Raw genomic sequence first — 25,596 nt, 5'->3', positions numbered from 1 at the left:
AAGCTCCGTCTCCCGGGTTCACGCCATTCTCCTGCCTCAGCCTCCCAAGTAGCTGGGACCACAGGCGCCCGCCACCTCGCCCGGCTAGTTTTTGTATTTTTAGTAGAGACGGGGTTTCACCGTGTTAGCCAGGATGGTCTCGATCTCCTGACCTCGTGATCCACCCGTCTCGGCCTCCCAAAGTGCTGGGATTACAGGCTTGAGCCACCGCGCCCGGCCAGCTCTTTATAGACTATATTATTCAACTGTTTATATTATCTTGCTAGCCTCTGTAGAGATTAGTAAGATCCTACATAAGTGATCTCATTAAATCCATGCAACCTGCCTTTCGAAGTATTTCCCCATTCTATAGAAATAGAGAGTAAATGAATACTAAAGAGATTAATTAATTTGTTTATGTTATCAGAATCTATTCTATTTCTAAAGTTTATGATAGTCATATTCATGCTATCTTTATAGGTAAAAAGACCACATTTTAATCTATTTTAAGACCCTTTCTTCTACTTCTGAAATAGGAAGATACCTCATAACCATTCATATATTTTTCAAATTTTCTTTTCAAGATAGTAGGAAACAAATGGCTGGATTTTACAATATTGCTAAATCTTAGTATTAGCAATTATGCTTATTTAATTTTAATAATAATTATTAACTTACGTAAATATTGTTTAAATAATTTATTTCTTCAAATAATCTTGTAGACTTTAGCCATTTGAAACATGTTTTTAAAAAATCTTCAAATTGTTGTATTTTATAATAAATTACGAACCATCAAAATATTAATTTTTTAGACATACAGCCAACTAATGTTAATGTATTGGAGCTAATTCTAAAGTAAGAATTATTACAATAAGGTAATATTCCCAACTGCTTGTGACAATAATTTAAAAACGGTGTATCAAGCCTTATAGTATATTTATTATATTTAGACCATAAAATTCTATTGTAGTATATTTAGACATACTCTGATACTCTCAAACAGCTGGATTAATCATATTCCTTACTAAAATCATAGCAACGTGTGAGTCAGTCGGTTCTTAGCACTTAATGCAGCCAGTAGCTTAAAAGCTTTCTATAGAAGCTTATGTTCACACCACTTTTTATTTACCTTCATATTGAGGATGAATCATTATTACCTGAGAATTGACTTCCCTTGGGAATGAAAATGTGTCAAGTGCTTATGCTATGTACAAGGCGTTTTCGAATAAATAATGTGTTACCACTATCTAAATCCCTTTACATAATTTATATCTTCTCTTACTCCCTGTTGTGAGCAACCACACAATCCCCTATGGTCCACTTCTACTGTTCTTTGCATTTAAATTCTCCCTGTATATCACTCTATTAAATCTTAGTTATGAAAACCTATCCCTAATGTAACTGTAGAGTATATTATTTTGAAGCGCATATTTTTTTTGTAGTTCAATTTCTCACATGAGAAAACTTCCACTGATATTTGTAGACAAAGTTAGACACTGTAAATCAAAGTTTCCCACTTCAAATATTAGGGTAGAAGCAAAACACAAACTCCTTAGCCATATGATGCTTTGCATGAATTGTTCTCTCAACAGTATCATATTTCTGGCAAATGTAGTATAGGAAAAAATGTGACTGATACTACTCTGAGCTCTCTATTATGAAGAAAATAGCTGGATGATTACTCCGAAGCTGTATCCAAACAAAGTAAGTCTTTGTTGTGTCATTTGCCCCCAAAGTTACAAATCTTTCCCCATTTTTATTGCTGTCTACATGGGATTCAATACCTCTCTCCTCTGCATCTTTCAAAAACAGAGGAAAAGTGCATTACAGAATAATTCTCAAATATATAATAGAAGTATAAATTGACTCAATGTAAAGGGGACTAAAGTGTAGCTTCTGCTTTGATTGTGACAAAAGTGAACTCTAGAAAAAGATTTTGAAATTTATTTAAAGTATCTTAATATCTACACTAATAATAAAACGTATATTCAATCAGTGGAGTCCATTTTTTAAATGTTAAGAGATAATATTTCATATTTGAATCCATAAAAATAGATGCCCCTACATACTCATATCTATCTATAGCTATGTTACCAATATTTATATGCATTATTATAAAACTCTGATTTCTAGCAATTATTGGGTTTTCTAGGCTTTTGAGGAATAGATTTTTGTCAATGTTTTTAGCAGCAAGAAATTATTTTTAGAAAACAAATGTGAGTCAGAGGAAGAGCTACTTTATGCCTCACACTATGACAAGTGCCTTATAGATAATATCTAAACAGAAATATCTTGATGTCTTAGTATTTATTTTATACTAGAGATAAGAAAACTAAAGCTCAGAGAGTCATGTAGTACCCCCACATCAGAGAGGTGTTGCATAATTCCAATCCAAATTTTGCAAAAAGAAATTTATACTCTTCTGTTACAACAATTTGCTTTTTCATTTAAAAATTGTATCCTATCACTACTGAAAACAATCTCCAAAATTATTTTTGGTAGATTTATACAAGTCAATAATTTCCTAATATGTGAAAAATAAGAAGAGTATATTTATTACTAATGGGTCTTTGATTGGTTCTTTTGGCATTTTTGAAAATATATTTCCAGACACACAATAAGAGTGGGGGACTTCAACACCCCACTGAAAACATTAGATCACTGCAGCAGAAAACTGACAAAGAAATTATGGACTTAAAATTGACAACTGACCAACGGGTCCTAATAAACAGCTACAGAATACTCCACTGAATCACTGCAGAATATACATTCTTCTCATATGCACGTGGATTGACCACATGCTTTGCTGTAACACGTCTTAATAAATTCAAAAAAAATCAAAATAATATCAAGCACTCTCTCAAACCACATTGCAAAGAAGGTAGAAATCAATACCAAGAAGATCTCTCAAAACAACACAAATACAGAGAAATTAAAAAACTTGCTTCTGAATAACTCTTGAGTGAACAATAAAATTAAGGCAGAAATAAAAAAATCTTTGAAATTAATGAAAATAGAGACACAACTTAAAATCTTTGGGATGCTTCTTAAGCAGTGCTAAGAGAAAAGTATATAGTGGTAAACAACTGCATCAAGAGGTTAGAAAGACCTCGAGTTAGCAATCCAACATCAGACCTAGAGGAACTAGAAAAAAAAAAAGAACAATCCAATTCCAAAGCTAATAGAAGAAAATAACTAGAATGAGAGAAGAACTGAACAAAATTGAGAACCAAAAGTCCTTACAAAAGATTAATGAAAGGAAGAGTTTGTTTTTTAAAAGAATAGAAAAGATTGACCAATAGCTAGATTAATGAAGGAAAAGAAAAAGAGAATATCCAAGTGAGTGCAGTCAGAAAAGCCAAAGATAACATTACAAATGATCCCTCAGAAGTACAAAAGATCCTCAGAGACTATTATGAACATCTCTATGCACATTAATTAGAAAATCGAGACAAAATGTATGAATTCCTGGAAACACATAACCCTTCAAGATTGAACAAGAAAGAAAGTGAAAACCTGACCAGACCAATAAGTTTGGAAACTGAGTAAGTAAGTGATGCTATGTAAGGCCATGCTATCCAAACTAATTTACAGATTAAAAGATGTCCCTACCAAAATACCAATGTCATATCTCACAGTATTAGAAAAATCTATCCTCAAATTCATTTGGAACCAAAAGAGAGCATGAGTAGCCAAAAAATCCTAAGGAAAAAGGACAAATCCATAGGCATCAAAATATACTGCAGGGAGACAGTAACCATAACAGCATGGTACTGGTATTAAAACAGACACAAAGAGCAATGGAATGAAACAGACACCCCAGAAATAAACCCATACACTTACAACCATCTTATCTTTGACAAAAGAGACCAAAGAAAAGCAACAGGGAAGGGACTCCCTATTCAATAAATGGTCCTGGGATAACTGGCTAGCCACATGTAGAAGAATGAAACTGCACCACTACCTCCTACCATACACACAAATAAACTCAAGATGGGTTAAAGATTTCAGTGCAAGACCTTAAATTATAAGAATTCTAAAGGTAAACGTGGAAAATACCCTTCTCCACATTGGTTTTGGCAGAGAATTTATGGCTAAGTCCCTGAAAGCAATCGCAACAAAATAATAACTGACAAGAGTACCTAAAGAGCTTCTGTACAGCAAAAAAAATTACTAACAAAGTGAACAGACAGCCTACAGAATGGGAGAAAATATATGTAAACTATGCAAGAAATAAAAGTCTGATATCCAGAATCTACAAGGATCTCAAGTCAATAAGCAAAAATCGAATAATCCAGTTTAAAAATGGGCAAAGCATAAGAACAGACACTTACTGAAAGAAGCCATACAAATGGTCAGCAAACATATGAAAAATGCTCCACATCACCACTCTGATTTGCATCAGAGAAATGCAAATCAAAACTGCTATAAGATATCATCACACACTAGTCCAAATGACTATTATTAAAAACTCAAAAAACAACAGATGCTGGCAAGGCTATGGAGAAAAGAGAATGCTTATATCCTGTTGGTGGGAGGGCAAACTTGTTCAGCCACTGTGGAAAGCACTTTGGAGATTTCTCATAGAACTTAAAACAGACGCACTATTTGACCCAGCAATCCCATTACTGGGTTTATATCCAAAATAAAATAAATCGTTCTACCGAAAAGACACATGCATTTGCATGTTTGTTGCAGCACTATTCACAATAGCAAAGACATGGAATCAGTCTAGGTGCCTATAAACGGTGGGTTGGTTAAAGAAACTGTGGTACACATACATCATGGAATACTATGCGGCCTTAAAGAAGGATGAAATCATAGTCTTTGCAACAAAATGAATGAAGCTGGAGGCCATTATCCTAAGTGAATTAATGCAAGAACAGAAACCAAATACCACATGTTCTCACTTATAGGTAGGAGCTAAATATGGAATACACATAGACATAAAGATGGGAAAAAGAGACACTGAGGACTACTAAAGGAGTGAGGTGTGAAAGAAGGCATGGGCTGAAAGACAATCTATTGGGTACTATGCTCACTACCTGGATGATGTGATCACTGGTACCAAAAACTTCAGCATCAAGCAATATACTCATGTAACACACCTGCACATGCACTCTTTATAATAAAATTTGAAATTTTTGAAAAAATAAAATTAAAAAATAAGGAAAATATCTAGCATTCCAAAATACAAATGTGCCATGTATATCTAGTATTGATCTCTTTCCACAAAATTACTAGAAAAGAACCCAGATCCACAATCCTTAAGATGGGTGTTACAAAAGGTGGTAATTTTCACTACTATGAAATCCGCCAGATTTTGGTTTTCTTTTGTTATACAGAGTTCTGGAATCTAACTATTAGGAGGCATCCCAAGGGAAATGTCTTCTGTCAAGTTATTACATTATTACATTTTTACATAATATTATTATTACATTATTACATTTCCTGTTTATACTTTCCCGCAGTTCCTAATATTCTACTCGGTTTACTTATTTAGTATTGTCCTGATTTTAATTACGCGCATCATTATTTTTTAAACGGGCACTTTTACTTCAACAAGATTTAAACCTTGTTGAAAATTTAATCCTATTAAATCTTCTCCTAAAATTTTCCTAGAATTCACACACTAAAAAGTTGTATGATAGTTGATAAAGGGAGCTTTGGCTAGGTGTTTTACTGTTGTAACTAGGGAAATAAATTTAAAAGTACATGACAAACATTAAAATACAGTAAGAATATAGAGTTAATATTAAAATTTGTTTCACAAACATCATCCTAAGGACAAAGAAAGCAAACATTTTTAATTCCTTGTCACCTAAAATTAATTTTTCACAGAAAGTGAATTCCAACTTAGTATCGGCTGTACCACATAAAAGGAATAAAGGAATTATGGTGGACCTTATGCAGGCCATTAAATCCAGCTTTTTTTGTTTTCTTTTTTCTACCTAAAGACTTTCCTTTTTAAATATTTCTTTATAATGATGGTTGTCCTAACCAGAAAAAATGAAGATAATGATATGTTAGTAGTTGGGACCTGGGTAAGGTCCTCCTTTCTCAATGGATCCACTCATGTCAATATGGACTAAGTGACTTAAGAAAGAATAGGAAGACTACTGGCTGGGTCAATGCTTTAACCTTGTTCAAACACTGGATTCAGAAAAATGGGCCTGTCAAGTTAGAGGGTCCAATAATATCAGACTCTTGCAAAGCATATATTAAGAGCAGCGTAACAAGTCGGATTGAAGAGCAGAGAGCAAGGCAAGTAGTCGTTTCAAGAACATCCAGACCCTCTCCCAAAACAGTCACACTGTGGCATATATGGACCAAGGGAAGAAAATGCCTGTTTGTTTGCTTGCAAAGAGCGCACTTGATAAATGCTGTAATAGTAGTTTGAGCTCCAAACAATTCAGTTATCATAAAAAGCAATCCATCCTCAGCATCCCCACCCTATCTGTATCCCTTTTGCCAAGTAATTAAAGAAAATAAAAGAGAACAAGTCATTTTGGGTAAAACTCCAGGAGACAATCAGACACATGAACCATGATGGCAAAGGATTTTTAGCACTTAACCAAGAACAGCCACAGTGTGGTTTTTGTGTCGGGGCAGTGATCAAGTGCCTTGGAGTGGCAGTTACCACTGAACCTTTTGTAGAGAAGGATGCTGTACAGGTCTTAATCCAGTGACTTCAATGTAACTGACAGGAAAAGAAATAAAGTAATGTATTCTACCTAGAAGATACACATTGGATACATTTGGGGGCCTTGAATTCCTCACATTTAATTGAGGAGAGGGATTTTGCAAGAGATATAAATTCCTCCAAGAGCAAATGGGAAGACAGGACCTGAAACACCATATGTACTTGCAAAAAAATAAAATCTAGTGTTGTAATGAAAATTTCACAACTTTTTTTCATCTTTAAATCTGCTTTTAGTATTTCAAGAGTTTTATCCTTCCTACATATAAAATCTATTTGTTATAATGCATTGTGCAATTCACAGTTTTCTGGTGCCTTTACTTTTTAAAAAAAGCTGTAAAAATGTATGTTGAGTATGGTGTGTGTCTGCTGGCGGGGGGTGGTTCAATACATACAGGTCTTTCTAGCAGAGTCTTCCACAAAAAGAGAAGAGATGTCTTCATCCACTCCTGCTTCATTCTTTGCGATACAAGTGTATGCTCCAGTATCTTCATAGCGCACATTGCTTATGTGAACCTCACTGCCATTTGCTGAAAAAGAAGGGAAATGAAACTTGTAAACTACAATTTCAGTGTTGGAACAGTGCTTTCTGATTACACAGTCAAACAGTTCTCTTGGCTTGTCCTAATTAAACTGTTTCCCTTCCTACTTCCACACTTTGAAGGCATGCCAAATTATTCCAGAAGCATACAAGTGTTCATAAACCGTGCTGTCATTCTATAAGACAGCCCAATACTCTATATCAAATGCATATTTTATGTTTCATATCATTTCTTATATTCTACATTGTATATGAGGTATTTCATATTGATAAGTATAATTTCAGTTATATATTTACTTATAATATTCAGAACCTACATTCCCCTAAGCTTTTTCAGAAATCTATTAATAGCAATATGATTAGCTTGCAGGCAAATACATATGAAAGATGTTTTCAAAGAGTAATTAATTGAGCTAAATCATACAGGTATACTATCGCCATTCATCAAGCTTATTATTATTATTATTATTATTATTATTATTGTTATTTTGAGACAGAGTCTTACTCTGTCACCCATGCTGGAGTGCAGTGGCGCAATCTCGACTCCCTGAAACCTCCACCTCCCAGGTTCAAGCAATTCTCCTGCCTCAGTTTCCCAAGTAGCCGGGACTACAGGCCCACACTACCACCCCTGGCTAATTTTTTGTGTTTTCAGTAGAGATGGGGTTTCACCATGTTTGCCAGGCTGGTGTCGAACTCCTGACCTCAGGTGATCTGCCTGCCTCGGCCTCCCAAAGGGCTGGGATTGCAGGCGTGAGCCACCACACCCGGCAGTTGAGTGTTTGTTATAGTCATTTGTTTAAGTTTCTCTTTTTTTTCTTTTTCTTTGTTTTCTTTCTGTGTGTATGTGTGTGTGCATGCCTGTGTGTGTTTGTGTACATAGTTGTGTCTGTGTGTTCCATGTTGTTCAGTTACAAGAACCACACATGCAGTAGAATGGGACATGACTATCTGTGACAAGTAGAAGGCAACGTAATCAGTGTGGTTTGGGAAAACAAAGGTAGAAAGCCAATGAGAAAAGAGCTTGATTGCCATCGCTAGGAGCCCAGTAGCTCCCAAGGGATGTGAGATATGGAGAGGCAGTGGATGTGGACGTTTGAGAGAGATAATCATTTGAATAACTTGAACTTCTTTCTTTATTTGCAAATGCTTACTACACACCCTCATTCCTCACATCATTCATTGAGAATCACTACTCCAAAAAAGGGATTGGCAGGTTTTCATTTTGTTGCAACAGGCCAGGTTGCAACAGGTCAGTTAGATGCTTTTCATATCCACCTCTACTTTTATTTCAAATCTTTATATACTCTGTTTGATGTTTCCCATCATAATAGTAACTTCACTCTCAGCAACTGATCTTGCTCTTTCAATCGTGAGGTAAACAGAAGTGATCAGAAAGCAGCCTCAAAACTTTCTGTTTCTAGTTTCACCTTGATTTACTTCTCACAGGAAATTTTCTGTTTCTTTCCAAGGCAAATCTCCCCTTATTTCTTATTGATTTCTGTGACTCTTCCTGCAGCCTTCATCCTTCTCATTTCTCCCTACTGATACTTTCTCAGATTGATGAGTTATCCAAGAAGAAATATCTCCATCAGTTCTAAGCCTCCCACCAGGAGCTACTGCCTTCTATTTTTTTTTTTTTCCTTTCGTAATCTGGCCAAAACAGATTTTTGTATTTCTTGTCTCCTTTTCATTTCTAAACACATTGAAAACTGATTGTTACTGATACTGTTTTGCTAAATGTCACAAGAACATGCTCATCACTTAAAGTAAACACTTATTAATGTCTTTTATTGACCTTTCTATGTATTTGCTATTGTCGAACTCTTTGTTTTTAACTTTCTCTTCTTCCATACTATCATCTAGTTTCCTGTCTTTTGATGAATTTTAGTCTCTTTCTATTACTTTCCTCACTTGCCTGTTAATAAAATATTTGTGCTTTCTTGGGATTTTACTCTGTCTAATTCACATATTATCCCAGCCATTGCCATAGATATTAAATTAGTGTCTGGACTTGGACTTCACATACAAACACTAAAGAAGCATCTGATGAATAAGTAGATAATTAAATAGTTATTAAGCTACATGGAGTTTTACACCCCTATATGCTTAGAATTATCTCTTCTCTCCTTTTATTTTTTGTCATATCCTCGTAAAACTTTAGCTATTTTTCCCTGTTGTAAAAACTGACAGTAATTTCTTTGCAGTCTGGAGTGTAACAACTTCAAAAATGTGTTGTCATGTATATTCCTGAGAGAAAAATTTGACATACTTTTATAATATGGTTTATTGCTATTAAATGGACAAGAGACAAAGTCAGAAGCTATTTAGATTTTTATTCATTTCATTTCTGTTAATCAGATAAGTCTTCTCCTCTCACATTATAGACCTCTCGAGGTAATCACTAGATATGTGTGCAAATGTGTCTGACCTATGTATGCACATTAGTGATTTCTAGGACTAAAGTTTTTAAAGTTTAAGGACAGTTTCACAGACATGTCTCTATTGACTTGCAAGAATAAGTTAAAGTTTTAAAAAGTTTTATTTAAAAATGTATAATTATATATATCCATTATTAAAGTGGAATAATAATAGAACTCTATGTAATAAAGTGACAAAATATGTTCATGTTTAATAGTATAAATTAAAGAAAAGTAAAGTCATAAAATAAGAACTATAATGCCCATGAAGAAGATACTCCAGTAAAATGACTGTTGTGTGTTACCCCAACAATGAAAAAAAATCTGTGCTGTTTTTTTAACGCTAATATAATTAATATATTATATGCAACTGCTTTTGGACTATTTAAATGATTTGATCTTACAAATCTTGCCTGGTTTTGTTTATTTTCCACATATTTGGGATTATTATTATCTAATATACAGTAATTTATTCATGTCTACACATCAGAATATTAGAATATGTACAATATTTTGTATATTAGAATGTAATACAAAACTTTAAAAAATGTAAATGGAAAACATTTAGTAACTTTTTGATATTTTTCTCCCTTCATTTAGAAAATATGCTAAAAATTTCATTAAAAATTATGTATTGAAATCCTCTATAATACATATTCAAGGTTTTACTTAAACATTTAAAAATTAACTTCAGAAATGAATTTCTGTGAAAGGATCTAATTATTCTGTTCAGTGTAACTGCTATAATTCACAGGACAAGTATTTTAAAGATACATAATTTAATATTTTACTTATTACCAAAATAATGGCACAATTAATCATTATGACAAGACTATTATTAAAAACATTAAAATGTTAAAAGAGTCTTTCCCATATAATTTCTTAGACATAAGCATTTTTTTCATGTTTGTGACATTCTGTTGCCAGCAACACTCATTTTTCTTTTATTTTCCAAATAACGTTATAAATTTTAGTATAAATTTTCAACATGGTCATTTAAGAGAAAAAAATGCAAGTCAAAAGCACCTTGAAGCGTGAGTTGTTTGGACAGCTTTGGTGTGATATCAATTCCATTCTTCAACCAGCCAAGCTGAGGCTTTGGTATGCCCTCTGCATGGCACCTAAGACTGGCAGTTACCCCAGGCTCTCTAGCCTGACTCTCTGGATACACCCGGATGACTGGAGGAACTAAAGGAAAAAATGAAAGAGAAAGTGAATTAGTGATTCATATTTTCTATTTAATTTTCCAAAAGAAACAAAAATTGCAATAAGATAAATAATAAATTATATATTTTAATGATGCTATACATTTCTACAGATTGTAGTTTCCAAATAGCATTATCCACTGAAATGTACCAGTGTTAACTGGATAACAACTATTCTGGGATTTTGCTAGGGAAAATATAAGGTGAGCCTGGAATACCTTGTTTCAGCAATTAAAGAAGTCCTCAAAGAATGATGAGGCATACCAAAAGGATACAAAAACCAGTTAAATAGACTCCAATTTGCTAAATAAGGGACAATTTGAGCACTGAAATAATTAGTAATTACAAGGGAGAATAAGAAATTAAATAAAACTGAATTCAGTTATATAAATAAATGAATGAGTATAAAATGAAAGGAAAATAAAATCTTTTTATTATAGCCTGTTAGGAAATTAATAACTCCATTTACAATAGTATCAAAAAATAAAGTATTTAGGAATAAAGTTCACCAAAGAGATGCAAAACTTTCACACTAAATAATGTGAAACTTTGTTGAAAGAATTTAAAGAAGACCAAAATAAATCCGAAGACACCTTGTATTCCTGGATTGAAAGAACTGATTGGTAACATGGTACAAATTGGCAAAGGCTTTTGGTAAAGTTATCATACTCCTAAGTTGACAAAGACAAATAAAGGAAATACGAAGGTACAAGGTAATTCTTATCAAAGTTCTCACTGCATTTTTTTTCGAGAAATTAAATAACTTATCCTCAGATAAATGTGAAATTACAGGAAACCCCCAAGTGGTGAAAAAAAACCTTGAAAAAGTACAAAGCTATGGGGCTCATACCTGCTGATTTCAAAACATACAATGAAGCTACAGTAATCAAAGCAGTGCAATTCTAACACAAAGATGGAATAGACTTGAGAGTGTAGAAATAAATATACATTGATGGTCAATTTTTTTTTCAATCATTCTGGGACAATTGGAAAACCACATGCAAGAAAATAGACCTGAACTCCTACCTCATACCATAAAAAAATTTGAATTCAAAATAAATCAAATACTTAAATGTAGGAGTTACAACAATAAACTTTCAGAAGAAAACATTGAATAAATGTTGCTGATCTAGGAGTGGACAATGGTTTCTTCTAGATATGACCCGAAAGCACAAGCAACAACAAAAACAAAATAAATATATTAGATTTTGTAGTGCATCAAAGGATACTATTTTTAAAAGGTATAAATACAACTCACAAAATAGGAAAAGATATTTGAAAAGTCTGACGGTATCCAGAATACATAAAGAAATGTTACAAATCAGAACTAAAATGGCAACAACTCAATTAAAATTTGGGACAAATAAATTGAATAGTCATTTCTTCACTGAAGACATATAAATGGCTAATAAACACATGAAAAGATTCAAAAACTTAAAAAAAAATCAAAAAGAGGGAAATGCAAATCCAAACCACTACATGTTACCACTTCATACCCTCTGGAATGGCTATTTAAACCAATAAACAAAAATCAGAAAATAACATGTTGTTGGTGGAGTATGTGGAGAAACTGGAACTCTTTCACATTGCTGGAGGGAATATAAAATGATGCAGCCACACAATAAAAATGCACTCTACTGCATTTTTAAATACTAATGCATTATACAACATGAATATTGGAGGTATTATGCTAAGTGAGAGGAATCTGACACAAATGTTTATATTATATTAATTCATTTATAAAACGTTCAGAATGGGCAAATCCATAGAGACAGAAAGCAGATTGGTTGTTGCTAGGGACTGAGGAAAGAGAGGAAAGGGAAATCACTTCTTAATGGACATGAAGTTTATTTGGGGGTGACAAAAATGTTCTAGGCTTAGATAGTGGTGATGGTTACACAACATTGTAAATATATTATAAGTTACTCTATGGTTCATTTAGGCACAGTTAAATGGCATGTGGATTTTATCTGAATAAAAAAGGAAAGGCAAAGAAGGCCAATGAAACACTCTAGACTGAAAGAAATGAGTTATAAGAAATGAATAAAATATGCAAATCAATATTGGGTCCTGGACTCAGAAAAATAAGCTATAAAGTGTATTACTAAGAGAATTGACAAAATTTAAATATGGTCCCTGTATTGGCTGGGTCCAGTGGCTCACGCCTGTAATCCCAGTACTTTGGGAGGCTGAGGCGGGTGGATCACCTGAGGTCAGGAGTTTAAGAACAGCCTGGGCAACATGGTGAAACCCCACCTCTACTAAAAATACAAAAAATTTAGCTGGTCATGGTGGCGCATGCCTATAATCCCAGCTACTTGGGAGGCTGAGGCAGGAGAATCGCTTGAGCCCGGGAGGTGAAGGTTGCAGTGAGCCAAGATTGTGCCATTGAACTCCCGCCTCAAAAAAAAAAAATATATATATATATACACACACACACACATATATTATATATATGTATATATATATAGTCCCTGTATTATATATTGAGACACTACTAATGTTACATTTCCTGATTTGATAATTGCATTCTGATTATGTAAAATAATTTTCTTTATAGAAGTCACTCACTGAATTAACTAGTGATGAATACAATCTCAAACATTTTTGCAATCTTTTATATATATATAAAATCATTGATATTAAAATGAGATGTCTTAAATACAGCATTAGGCATAATTATAGAAACACTCAACAATTAAAAGTGAGATGTGGATTAATTGATAACTTTCTAGTAATGTTGAAAAAAATGATAATTATTGATTCTGATTATCTTCCTGACTAGGACTTAAAATCCTGGAAAAGTTTATGGAAAGCGTTCTCAGAAACCATAAGTAACTTAGGGACAAAATGAGGAATGGCAGAATGAGTACAGAAGAAACTTTAAGGCTCATGGAAGTGAGCTACAGCTGTTTCTCCCTCAAGAGTAGTTCCCAAAGGAGGTAAAGATTCTGAAGTCAGAGTTGATTACTAGTCAAGGGTATTTTATTTCTGTCTTTTTCTGACATGTATACACACATATGCATGTGTGTGCACATATAATTTAAAAAATAATAAGACATCTTGAGAGGTTTTGTATTTTTTTTCTTTTAGCCATTAATTAATTCAGTGTGTGTTTCTTTAAGATCTGGCCCTGTTGCTACATTGAATCAAATGTAGTGATTTATCTCTTGTACCTTACCAGACCCCAAAACTTCTGGGAAGCCAGGATTATGTATTTATTTATGGTTTACAAATACATGCCAATATCAGGGAATCAGCTGATTCTGGTAGGCAGTCTCAACTAAAGTAAATGGGCTTAGTATTTTGGTCCCACAATAATTGTGGCTGGAGATCCTGGCATAGTAACAGTTTATCTGTACTAGGTCACTAGTTGCATTGCATTTAATTGGCCACAAAATGTCTAAAGATTCATTGCAAGATCTCTGGTACCTCCCAGTGCCTGACAGTCATAGATGGAATACCGCTGTTAAAGAACCTATTGTCTTTATAATTAAAATAATTTTGAAAATGGTTTATGAAATCAAGTTTGCTGAATGCAACAAAATATCTCAAGGCTTGCCTCAAGAAAATACAAACTTAACCAGTAAAAAATAAAAACAACAGTCAAGTTTTAAAAAGCCACCAAATTCTAGTAACTGGAGTTATTACTCATCTATGCTTCCTGTGATTAAACAGTTGATAGCTAAACATAAAAAGTTAGGAAGTTATACACCATAATATTGTAATTAAAATAAATCAACTAGAAATGCTATAATATTTTTAAATGACAAAAACAGAAATTATAAACTGAATGTTTGTATTTAACTCCAGATTAGATACAGCTGAAGAAGAAAGGAGCTAATAGAAAGTTAAGTCAGAAAAAAATCATATCCACAATAAAGCACAGAGGTACAAAACACAGAAAATACAGATGAGAGAGTAAGTGAATACAGAATAGATTAAGAATACCTTACTGAAGTAAAAGAAGAGAGCAGTATTTGAAGAGGTAACCATTGTGATATTCTCAGTTCTGTGTAAGACATCAAACCAGTGATTCCAAAAGCCTAAAGATGATGGACTTTCTTAAAAAAGGCGATATATAGACATTACAGTAAAACTATAGAATACCAAAGAAAAAAAGACAAATCATAAAAAGCAACCCCGAGAAACAAAATGGCATACCAAGAAAGTCAGACTGATAGCTAAATTCTTACAGAAATGGTAAAAACTAAAGAGAACAAATTATAGACAGCTTTATGCCAACACATAACTTTAAATAAAATGAACAGATTTCTGGAAACGCAAGCATCTAGCAGAACCTACACAAAAAGTAGTACAAAATCTAAAAAGTCTTATAACATTTAAATACATTTAATTTATTTAAAAACTTTTAATCAAAGAAAACTTTAGAACTTTCCCAAAATAAAGTAAAAATAACACCAATCTTATACAAACTCTTTTAGAGCATAAAACGGGGCTAGAGGCATCTCTTTGGTAGTGTTTAAATATCCCTATCAGTTGTTGACACTCCTGTCTTCAAAAGATAGAGGCTAATTGTTCTCACGTTACACATGGGACCTATGGGCTGGATTTAATGATGTACTGTTAATGAACAGAGCTGTGGTCAAGTAATGGTGCATAACATCCAGGATTAGGTCATAAAAGGTATTGCAATATTTTCATTGTTCTCTTGCTCTTGTGGAATTCAACTGCCACGTCATAAGATACTGAATCAGTCTTATGGGGATGCTTATATACCAAGGGACAGAGAGAGGCCCCATGACAACAGCCAGCAAAAAACTAAGGCCTCCTGCCAATAGCCATGTGAGTGAGTAATCTTGGAAGTAGACATGCCAGCCCCAATCAAGCTTTCAGATGACTACAGCTCTGACCAACATGTTGATTGAAATCTCAGAAAAGACCTTGTGCCAGGATCACCTAGCTAAGCTGTTCTCAAATTATTTGGTTATTTAAATAAATTTTTTAATTATTTAAATCATTTCCCTGTTTACTACTGCACATCTCGATTTTCCTGTTATCTCTAAGAGCATAAATGTTTGTTGTTTTAAGCCACTAATATTTTAGCTAATTTATTATGCAGCATAGAAAACTAATAAAATCCCTAGCTTTTTAATGAAGTCAACATAAACTTGATATTGAAATGTGACAAGGCATCCGAAGAAAGAATAATTAGTGGTCAATGTCACCCATGAAAATAGATGAAAAATTCCTGTACAAAATACTATCAAACAAAATTTATCAGAATACTAAAATGGTAATATACCATAATATATTGAGTTAATTATAGACATTCAAAAAATCACTGAATTTAATTCACCATATTAACAGTTTAAAGAAGTAAAATTGTGTGATATTTTCCATAATTGCAGAAAACTCATTAACTTTTAGAAAACAAAAAAAGAAAGTATTTTCTTTATTATGATAAGGGTTATCTTAAGCACTTGTAGATGGCATAGAGTCAATTAAAATACAAAAGATTCTTTAGATGAATTGTGATAATAAGGGAATTTGGTCAGTTTGCATGATACAAGTTTGCATATTTGTAAATATCAGTAACAAAATATTTCAAATACTTTAAGTTTAATAAAGGAACAAATATATTAACTATCTATAAATATATTTAACACATGGTGCTCAAACCCTTTGTAAAACATTCTGAAACATTATTTAAAATGTGATTGATAAAAATGAAATAAGACTAAAATCAATGGAATAATAAACCATGTTCATGGTAGCTTTAGTTATTATTGCCTCTAGTTACCATTACATTAATTTCAGCCATCAAATCTTTTTTCATTTGCATTCCCATTCTACAAAATTGGTAAAACTCATCTTTGTAGAAAAAATCCAAATATAGTACCACTTACCAAAATGCTCATTTTGTTCATTTAATTAGTCATATATTGATTACTTAATATCTGTGATAAACTGTAAACTGTTAGGTTGACACAGATGGACAACATATGTCTCATACTCTCAAAGTATGTGCTGTTCAATAATGAAAACCAGGAAACAATAATTGTAACAGAACACTTTATGTCCTGTAATAGAGTTGAAAGAGGTGTGGTAGTTATAGAAAAACCGGAGTTATCAACACAAAATGCTTTAAAGGAAAATGAGCTGAATTTTGAAGTGTTTAGGGGAGTATGACATGCAGTGTAGTGAATATGGTTGTGGGAGAGACATTTTCAGCATATGCACCATGCTGAATCTTTTATATTTTTCCAATGAGTGTATGCCTCTTGAACTTGAGTTATGTCATAGGTAGTTAGATATACATCACATGCAATTGTATGGACAGTCAATTACCCAGTTTACCACCAAAAAAGCTATGAGAGAAATCCTGCTTTCATTCAGTAAATCTACATGTATCAATTATCTACAAGTGCCAGGCATTCCAAGAACATTATAATTGTCATTATAATGTACTAAACTCTGTAGGAAATGATTCAGGAATTATGTAATGATGGACTTTTAATTGTATAATTTTCAGATGATCATGCTATGTAAATTTTTGAGGTTAGATAAGAATTTGAATACACTTGAACAAATGGTTTAGACATTTTAATTCCAATATCAAAAAGCATACTGTCCTTTCCAAGAAAAATTAACAAGCTATCTTTATTATAAATATTAAATCTATTCACACTGAAAGCAAATAGTTCTGGACAGCTGAATTTTTTTAATTGCAGAGAGTGCTACCTTTCCATACTTAATATTGAGAATGCATATCATTTTTATGAAAGTGCTCCGCAAGTGAATTCGAGACCTCGGATTTGGAAAATTCCCTGCTAATGAAAATATGTTTATTTGTTGTCATTTAAAGACATTTTGACTGAGACAAATGATTTTGAGTCTTTATTCTGCTATTTAGTAGTTATGTGATCTTGAGGTCATTTTCAAACATTTTTGAGTCTTTGTTTTCTTATAGGTAAAATAAATATTGGACCATATTTTAAGGTTTTGAAAATCAAACAGAATTGTAAAAATAAAGAGTTGTATATTGCAAAGCAATATATATTGTCAAACAATAAATATCATCCAGCAATATAGGATATGATATATATGATTAATAATAGGCTCTTTGAGAGAAGAGGTTTGCCTTATTTAATCATTAAATTCCCTGATGTAGCTGAGTGACTGGTGTAATGAAGACCATGAAGAAAAGTTCCACAGGATGTATGTTACAGGCTTATCACACTGATTCCTTTCTCACATTTACAGTTTAGCATTTGCTAGTTAGAATGGCCATGAGAGTATATGTAACACACAGTGTCCTTAATAAGACTATGACTTGGTAAATAAAGGAGAGGACTCTAGTTCTCTGTCAAAGAAGTTTCTGCAGGAGATATCAAAAGACAAGAACAAGACATAAAAGTTTTGTTCACCTGGACCATTTGCTCTCTGGTTAATGCATGTATTTTAAACTATCTGATATCCTTTTCTTTCAGCCATCAGAATGACAATAAAAAACCAGAAGGTCCAAAAACAATCTGAGACTCTATTTGGTGATTCAAATATAGTGCAAAGTTAATTTCATCACTCTTATTTTTTATTTTCTGGAGGATCCATTGTATATACAAATTTAATTGACTATTGAATAAGTGCCAATCTTCCAGATTTACTGAAACTATAAAAGTAATGCAAACCAAGACTAGTTAAAGCCACCACATCAGGACTACAGCCGATCACCCCACTGGCTTCTTAGTTCTCTTTCCCAGCTATACTCTGGAAATATTAAACTAGATTCATGTTAACTACACAGAGAAAAATGAGGCAGGGGAAGTTGTCTTCAGAAAGGCCCCAATAACCCTTAATGTCCATAGTTGGGTCTGTATCCTGTACATCGCCTTTAATATTTTTAGAAGCAGAAAACTAATAAACTTTCAAAGCTCTAAGTACAACAAGAAATCTGCTGCACCCTTCCTGCCATTCCTCATTCAAAAGTGTTAAAACATACACAAGCTTGCACAGTGACAAGGGGTAAAACCAAGTTCTGATTTTATTCCTTTCCTTGAGGACTACTTAAATGATTTTTTTTTTTGAAATACTAAATACACTTTCAAAAATAATTCTCCTAGTATTTCTGTGCCTGCTTTCCTGGTGACATAAAGCACATGCTGAGGCTTTCCTGATGTATCTAGAACAGAGTAGTTATTGCAGTATTTTATTTTATTGAAGGTTAAAACAAATAACTTTTTAAAGAGATATGTTAACATAGTTATGGCACTGTAAGGGGTGGAGTAAAAAGACTCTTTAAAATATTTAGACTAATCTGACTAATCTCTAATCTCTTAATAACTAGAGTTAGGAGATGAGCTTTTTAAAAAAGACATATAGGGAATCAGAATAGATATTAATAACAACTCTCAATAAATATTTAGTAAGACAAAGTTTGTCTCGCCACAGGATTTGTAAGGATCAATTCTTGTTGCAACAGTCTCTGGAGTAGCAAAAAATTGAAACAGCCTAAATCTGAGAATTAGTTTGGAAGGAAGCACATAAATCACCTCAATAAGAGCAACAGATGACACATTATTCATACTGGAAAATATACATATTACGTGGGCCACTTATATTGTCACTGACACACCCCAAAGGAAACCTTTTTAGATAAGATGTTCAATTTCCTCTGCCTTCCAAGCTGCTTCTACTTTACTGATGTACTTATGAAGAGACAGAAAGAAAACTAGTGAATAATAATTTTTGTCACATGAAACGTTAATTCTCATATAGATTATATATATGAAAAAATAATACTTTTATGTAATTGACATGTGTCTCACTTAGTTTATTGGTGTTAAGTGATTTTCTGAAAAGTGTCTCTTAACTCACATAGAATTGAAAGATAAGTGATTGGCATAACAACTATTTAACCTCAGTGACAAGCCACACATTTAAAAGTAGCTTCCTTTTCCCAGGATACATATTATGAAATATAAATGAGGATTGATGGCAGCCTGAATTAAGAAGTCAATAATCCTCCAGAGAACATTTTAAACCATTTGTTACAGTCATTTTTAGTTAGGAAGTGCACTCTATAAACTTGTCTTTTTCTTTCTATTGGCAACGCATGAAAAAAAAGAAACTGATAAAGACTACCAAATTGTTGTCACATTGAATTTAGGATCCAATTTGCATGGACTACCAAGAAAAGTTTTAAATAGGCTCCTAATATTTTATGCAAAAGGTGATACTTAAAGATAAGCTTCTATATACTCAATAACTCCAAATGGTATTTGATGTCTTGCTAATACAGCTCAGGAAATGCCTTCAACTTAAATAGTTTAAACTAATTGGGTTACTTTATATAATAATATCCAATACAATCATATAATATAAACATCAAATAATATATTATGTATATATTAATACAGAAACATTATTAAAAGTTGACATTACATATTATAATTTATTCTGCAAAAATGTAATCAAGTAAACTTCCATTACCTAAAATGGAAGGAGATACAAAAGGATGTAAATGTATATATTTTAGTCAAAAATTAGGTAAAGTATAAAATTTGATTTGTTTATTTTTGAGTTTTAAGATAATAATATATAGCTATTCACTGAGCAACTCCTGAGCACAGTACATTGTGCTGGTAACTTTCTCCATCACTCACTTATTACACATCACTTATTACACATCACTTATTACACATCACTTATTACACTTATTACTCCATCACTCTATATTACACATCCAATGAGTGATAGGTTCAAGTTGAAATTAGCCAAGTGGAGCATTGAAAAAAAATACATTCTTAGCACAAATTGTCTCAGATGGTCCTAATAGTATAATAAATGTCTTTATGAAAGTATCTACTGGAATTTGACTACTTGGCATCCACATTCATTAAATTATGATTTAGATTGTTAGCTCTAATACATAAGGCACATCAGAGATCCTGGAAAAAATCGTATTTTAAAAGTAAAGGTCAAATAAATTAGTGCATTTATAGTATTTCAGAGCAGTATTAACAATGCATCTCAAATATATGTAACTTTTCAAGGAAACTGAACTATTGCTCAGTTTTAAAATGACATCACCATTTAAATAAATCAAACAAATCTAATAAAATTGTATTTAGTTCATCTGATGGTTCTTAGAGCATCAAATGTAAATAATCAGACACTATATACAGATGACCAATTGCTCTAATAATACATAAGACTAGTACATTTTAACATTACACAAATTTAGAAATGAAAGTGAGGTTCTGATACTTAAAAAAAAATAGAAATGGAAAATGGAGGAAACTAAATAAAATAAAATATATTTACATTTACACAGGTTTTTCTTTCTGGAAACTTTGGTGTTTATATGGAATCCTTGTAAACATTTATCATCCGAAAACCATTATGTGTTTTATGACGATAGTAGGGAAAAAAGGAAAGGTAGATAGATATATATTTCTCAAAGGCCCATAGCAACTTAACTGCATTAGACTAAACCAGTACTTCTATCTACATTAGGAAGGATCTAATAGAATTCATTTAATGTAATGATGCTTCTGATCCAGTATTAGGAAGATTCTAATGTGGAATAAAGAAATCTCTGTAAAGCTAAGTCTTACTTTTTTTCTCATTCTTCATACTTTCATACACTGATCTTTCTTTAGAAGTTTCTGCATTATTGCTGGAGAGTATGGAGACAGCATAACCTGGCTGTTTTGGATGCCTGAATTTAGTCAAGAGATAGAGATCACTGACCCAATACAGTGACTTCATTCTAACTGAAAACAAAAATGAATTTAAGGTGAATCGTCAGGTCACTGGTAAGTAAATAACTAAGCACTGACTATTTTTTCCTTTTTCTTGGTGCTATTATCTTGTATTCTTTTGAAGAATTCTACCACGACTCTTCCACAAATTATTCACACAGCTGCAACTGTTAGAAAAGGTTCTAAGAAAGCTTGAGGGTAAGAATATAAATGTCTCTGAAGCAGTGCTGACTCACAGCAGCAGCTGGATGGTTCTGTTTGTATTATGACTTCCTTTGTCATTAAAGCAACTTTCTTATGAAAAATTACAGACTCGGTTTAATAAATATTTTAAATGCTACTGAGCTTGTCCAATGCCTTTTGTCTCTGACATTATTAAAGCCATCAATTTCTCTTTAACTTTGTCCCAAAGCAGTCTTTTTATATTCATGATTTTCACACTACCTCTCGTCAATATTACAAAACTCTCTGATCACATTATTGCAGTCTTCATGAAAGTGTAGAAGTTGCAACAAATGTTGGAGACAAAATATAAATTAAGAGCAACATTCTTAGGATCATAAACTTCGGTGAGTTGTTTTATCGGGTCTTCCTATTTATCCTGTGACATTGTAAGAAATTACAACACTCTAACCCAGTTTAAAAGAGATAGTTCACCCTAGTTTAATTAACTTAGTTGGAGTCTACTGATCTTTAAAGTTAGTGGCCTTTTTAATCCTCAATTTTAAAGTCTCAGAAGTCATCATTTTAAGAAATTCTCTCTGAAACACAAAAGAAAATATAACAAAAGTATTTAAGATGATAATACATAAGATGCTGTTTCTCTAAATCTAAAGAAAAGAAAGAATAAATAAGAAAAAAAAAAACATAGCCTGGCACATGCTGGATGCTGGTTTCTTTTTGACAGATTTTATTTAATTTTATTTAATGTATATCTAATTTAGAGATCAGGAATTCGCAAAGTGATTATTTGAGGCAGGAGTTGTGTAGCTGATATATTACAGTAACCTCCTCCTAAGCAGAAAATTTGAATGCATCCCTAACACTTTCTGCTATGCTGTAAGGGATAAAATATCCCATTTCTGAGTCCTGATTTCTCCATTTATAAAATGTGAAACTCTTCTGAGTATTAAATGGATTAAAGGAAATACTCTCTGGCAAATTCCCAGCCCATTGCTAGGCACGAGTCAGCAAGCAAAGTTTAGGTGTCTACTCACATGTTTTGTTGTTTTTGAAAATAAGAGTTTTTTGTTTTTGTTTTTGTTTTTGTTTTTGTTTTTTTGCTGGTTACACAGAGAATGTCTAAGACTTAATAAGAGGAATGGAAAATGTGTTTAATTTCACTTGTCAATACCAACTGATTAGTAGAAATAAACTTCTTAGAGATGGGAATTGAACCTGCCTGAGCCCATGAACTGGCTCAACAGGAAAGAAAACTATAATTGATCAGCAATGTCTATCAGGACTAGAGGGAGGCAAGTGGAAGCATGATGTATTCCAAACTGGTTTAATGTTCCAGATGTAAATATAAACCCTATCTAAATACAATGTAGGAATAGATTTATTCAAAACTGTATCTAAACATATTTTGAACAGATCAAACACCTTCTCAGCTCTTTTTTACTCACATTTGCACCTCAGTAGTGTGCATGTGTATATATGCCCTATAAATAGGCAATGTTTGCAAACTAGAAGGTAATGAAAATATTGCATTAGGGTTTAAACATTAAAAAAATTGTCTTTCAATATTATATTAAAATGTGTTACAAAATATATATGATTCTGGAAGCTTTTGCTTATAAATGTTCTCACAGCTAGTTCTCTAGCTAGCCTTATCTTCTACCACCATTTGTATAAGAAAATATAACATGCCATGAATCAGACAGGATTACTCAAGAGGAAGATTTTGATTAAAACCTGTAACTGACTAGCTATGTGATTTTCGGACACTCACTCTAACTCTGTGAGTGCATTTACTCATTTGTAAAATGAACATTAGGAGGAAAGAATAAGACAACACTTTAAAATATAAAATACTATGCAGATAGAAATGAATTCACGACAATATTGTTGAAGATCCTTTCAACAGAGTAAATGATAAAAATTAATAATATTAGATAATTTTACCCAGGAAGTTTTATTGCAAACTAACATAGGTAAAAAAGCAAAAAAAAAAAAAAAAAACCCTAAGATTTAGTGGGTTATATTATCCATATTTATACAAACTTAGTTAATTTGTAATTCTCTGTAACCGATTATATATTCTTTTTATCCTGGATTAAGTTCATTTTATCAAAATGAAGTAATTTCTTTAGAAACTGCCTAATTTGTCTTAGAACAATTTCTATATAAACTGATCAACTGAGAGTTATAAATATAATTTCCTAATTTCAGAATGAGCTTCATAGTGGGAATTGTACATGAAATCTACTTGTACTTGGAAGTTGTCATGTAATACCAAAATATAAGATGAATTTAATAAAGTCATGTGTATTAATAATTTTTGAGAAAGCACTCTCAAATAAAGCAATAGTTCCCTTGTTTGAATATCATCACTTCATACTTTAACCAACAACAACTTTCAAAAGAAATCTTTAAATTACAAAACTACAAATAAAAGAGCAGCCTTAAAAATATGTATAAATTATAATAAGCCTAAAAGTTGCTAAACAAAGATAAAATATTTCTGCACCCTATTTATATAATTTATTATGTATTTTTTTCTCATTTTTTATTATTAATTATGCTATAACTTTTAATCTTAAGTCTTCAAATCTATAAAAAGTTTCATGACAAGCATACTAAACTGGCTAACCCTAAATGGAGGAGAGTTATGCTGTTATTTTACACTTAGTAAAATTTAAAATGTTTAGAATATTCCTAAATTGACAGACATTAGCATAGTTAATTTTCCCTAATCAAAACCTAGTATTTTTTATCATTTTATAGAGGCATGAAGCAAAGATCATCTTTGCCTCATCTAAAATCATGGGTCACATGAAACCAGACCAATCAAGGCTGGAGGTCCAAACTCAGAAAGCTTAGAACGTTTAGCCTTAGAAAGTTCAGTCATGTACACCCGGAAACTTCCTGAGCTTTCTGAGTCTGAATAAACTATCATAAAGCCAGTATAATAACAGTAATCTAAGGATAGTTGAAAAAAAAAAAAAAAAGACAAATCGTGCTTGTAGAGAAGTCATTAAAATGATGCTGAAAAGTGAAATTATTCAGGTGGGTTATCACTTTTTTCTTTTTTTATGTCTATGTTATTAATTTCTCAAGGCATCTGATATTTGTTACAAATACATAATGTAGAGTACATAAAATATTGTCTTCCTTCACCATAGATTTGGAAATAACCAGGTTTAATCCTTTAATATGCAAATATATTTATATTTGCTAAAGTTTTACTTACTCTAACCCATTGTAAAGAATAAAGAAAAATATTTTTCTATAGTAAATAACTCATGAAGAACATATAAGTCAAAAACTAGTATGTACCCAATGAATAGAATAAAACTTCATGTGCAAAATATAAAAGCTGAAGGATTTCTGATTGAAACTGTAACAATGGTGAGGATTTTAATACATGCTTTAAAAAGAATTTAACAAATGAACTAATTAAGAATTAAGCAAGAATAAAGAAGATCTTAACTCATTCAGTGTGTTTGAGATATACTACAGATAGACAGATGTCTGGATGGCTATTATACCGGTGATCTCATGTTATTCATTTTAAAATTCATATTTGGTCCCAGTAAGAGTGGGGTTTTGTTCAATTTCATAATAGTTGGTTCTGAAAAGTATCTGAAAAAAATTCAGCTATCATTCTTAAAAATTCTAAATTACATATAATGAATGCTTAGTTTTAAAATACTAACTTGGCCGGGCGCGGTGGCTCAAGCCTGTAATCCCAGCACTTTGGGAGGCCGAGGCGGGCGGATCACAAGGTCAGGAGATCGAGACCATCCTGGCTAACACGGTGAAACCCCGTCTCTACTAAAAAATACAAAAAACTAGCCGG

The 25,596-nt window shown here is 32.4% G+C and overlaps 1 protein-coding gene across 3 annotated transcripts in view; it reads right to left on the bottom strand.

The window, feature by feature from the left end:
* The window catches only part of FSTL5 (follistatin-like 5), an 817,862-nt gene that overhangs the window by 144,795 nt on the left and 647,471 nt on the right, over positions 1-25,596 (bottom strand). For all 3 annotated transcript variants that reach the window (XM_011959691.1, XM_011959692.1, XM_011959693.1), the window contains exons 9-10: positions 10,667-10,828; positions 7,075-7,209 (exon numbers count right to left, since the gene is read on the bottom strand). In XM_011959691.1, coding sequence (XP_011815081.1) covers positions 7,075-7,209; positions 10,667-10,828 — 297 coding nt within the window. The remainder of the gene's footprint in view (positions 1-7,074; positions 7,210-10,666; positions 10,829-25,596) is intronic.

Source organism: Colobus angolensis, unplaced genomic scaffold (genome assembly GCF_000951035.1).
Source record: "Colobus angolensis palliatus isolate OR3802 unplaced genomic scaffold, Cang.pa_1.0 Scaffold5, whole genome shotgun sequence".
NCBI classification, from domain to species: Eukaryota; Metazoa; Chordata; class Mammalia; order Primates; family Cercopithecidae; genus Colobus; species Colobus angolensis.
The sequence above is the reverse complement of the archived record's forward strand: the minus strand, read 5'-3'. Positions and strand labels throughout refer to the sequence as shown.